The sequence below is a fragment of the Myzus persicae genome, unplaced genomic scaffold (assembly GCF_001856785.1).
Source record: "Myzus persicae strain clone G006 unplaced genomic scaffold, MPER_G0061.0, whole genome shotgun sequence".
In the NCBI taxonomy this organism is placed as follows: Eukaryota; Metazoa; Arthropoda; class Insecta; order Hemiptera; family Aphididae; genus Myzus; species Myzus persicae.
In genome coordinates this window covers 12,368-14,466 of record NW_019100635.1, presented here as the reverse complement: position 1 = coordinate 14,466, position 2,099 = coordinate 12,368, and the positions used below count along the sequence as shown (strand labels likewise).

The 2,099-nt window shown below is 29.0% G+C and overlaps 1 protein-coding gene across 2 annotated transcripts; it reads left to right on the top strand.

Annotated features, from left to right (window-relative positions):
- The first annotated feature begins 7 nt into the window (after positions 1-7).
- On the top strand, positions 8-772 carry LOC111037936 (52 kDa repressor of the inhibitor of the protein kinase-like). 2 transcript variants are annotated; one of them, XM_022320797.1, is made up of 4 exons: positions 8-166; positions 236-406; positions 467-543; positions 617-772. In XM_022320797.1, the coding sequence occupies exons 1-4, from the start codon at positions 61-63 to the stop codon at positions 728-730; spliced, it is 468 nt and encodes a 155-aa protein (XP_022176489.1). In that variant the 5' UTR covers positions 8-60; the 3' UTR covers positions 731-772. The 2 variants fall into 2 exon arrangements, with proteins under 2 accessions (XP_022176489.1, XP_022176481.1); XM_022320789.1 differs by having other exon boundaries at positions 236-543.
- Positions 773-2,099: the final 1,327 nt, after the last annotated feature.

Here is a 2,099-nt window from a genome sequence, read left to right as displayed (position 1 = left end):
GTAAAGAGATTAAACAAACGTCAACAAAATCGGCCAAACCCTTTTGCATGTGTTGAGTCAATGAATCCTGAAGACTACTATAGAATTACCATAGCAATACCTTGTATAGATTCTTTTATAAGTAATTTAAAAGAAAGATTTCTTACTCATAAGAATATTTTTGAAGGTCAGTTTCAACCAATTTTAAATGTTATTTTTGTATAAAAATATATTATAAATTAATTATGTTTTTTAGGTTTCCAGTGCTTATTTTCCGATGAAATAGAATATGAAGCATTTGAAGAACTTGTCAGATTTTACCTGGACTCAGACACTCAGATAGTCATTGCTGAATTAAGAATATGGCAATCAAAACTGAAAGCAAATAATAAAAACCCTAAGGCAGCCATAGATGCTTTACGTTTATGTACACAGTCAATTTTTCCAAATATCTATAAATTATTAAAAATATTATGTACCATTCCAGTATCTACATCCACTCCCGAGAGATCATTTTCATGTATGAAACGACTAAAAACCTATTTAAGAAACTCAATGACTGAAGTAAGGAGTACATATTTTTATTAATATTATAACTTCGTATATCATATTTTATATAATTATATTTCATTCATAGAATCGTCTTAACGGCTTAACATTGTTGGCCGTTCATAGAGAAATTCCAATTGATGCCAAAGAAGTTCTTGATGTGATGGCTCAAAAATCAAGAAAACTGGATATAATTTTGTAGAATTAATATTTTAATTAAAAATATAGTATTGTTATAATTTAATGTATGTTGTTTTTTAATTCAAAAAAGGGGTGGGGGCTTTGCTACCACGGCTCACCGTTAAATAAATTTTCATATCCCCCCCCCCAATAAAAAATCCTGAGAACGCCTCTGAATGATCCTAAATGATTGCTTAGTGTTGACGTAACAAGTAAGTAATATAAAATATAAAATGATAACAATTTTTCAGAAACTTGGTACTATTTTGGATTTGAATAGATAGGTTATTGGGGTGTAAACTTCATGGACTTAGGGATGTTACGTGAAGTTGGCACCCCCATCGGTAAATTGGATATTTCGGAGAATGTCTGAAGTTGCAAATTTACAAATTGTTGCAAATTGGTTGCAAAAAAGTGATACCGATTTGGAACCGATCGGACCATGTCGGGGTGACACGGAATTTGTCACCCCAATGCTATGTTTGTCTTTAGCGTCGTAAAAAAAGTGTTGCAAATTTAATTTATGAGCGTTGAAAATTGTTGCAAATTGGTTGCAAAAAAGTGATATTCATTGGGTTCTGATCGGAGGATGTCGGGTTGCTAACTTTACGTACGTCAATTAACGAATTCAAATCAGTTTTCATAATTACGTCCAAATTTGGATTTAAAATATCTGTAAAAAAACTTCTCCAATATATTTTTTAATTTTTTTTTCTGTAAAATTGACTATATACGTCCAACATTGTTTTAAAATTCAATTTCTTAGCAGCAAAAGTACTAGCTACAAAATAATTTGTAAATTTTGAATTTAATAAATGTTGCCAAAATTTGAATTTGAATTGCAACTAAAAAAACATCGTGCCTATGTATTTTTAATTTTTTTTACTTCTTATGAAACAATATATCGGCAACTTTTATTACAACTGAATACGATAATCGTTGCATGAGAAATTGAGTGAATATCCAATATTACGCATTTGAAATTCAAACGCTCATAAAAATGTAATTTATATGTTATGATATATATTGAGATGAAAATAATTTATTTTACTATTAGGCATTAGCTTACTACTGCAGAATATTAAAATATTAACTGTCAAAAGTAGTATGTGTTTGGGGAGTTTGGCTCCATTTTTACAGGGAGATGAAAAAAATCAAGGGAACAAATTACCCTTACAGTGCATCCAATCTCCCTGTAATTTCAAAACAAAAATTTAAATGTTTAACCAGTTACATTATTAATTGCCAGACATGATGTTAAATAATACATAATTAATTTAAAATATTTAGTTAGTTTTTAATGAACCGTTGATCAATCAAGTTGTGTTTTATTTTTTATTTTTCCGACAAATTACCTTATTGATTTTTACGATTAAATATTTTCAGTTTTA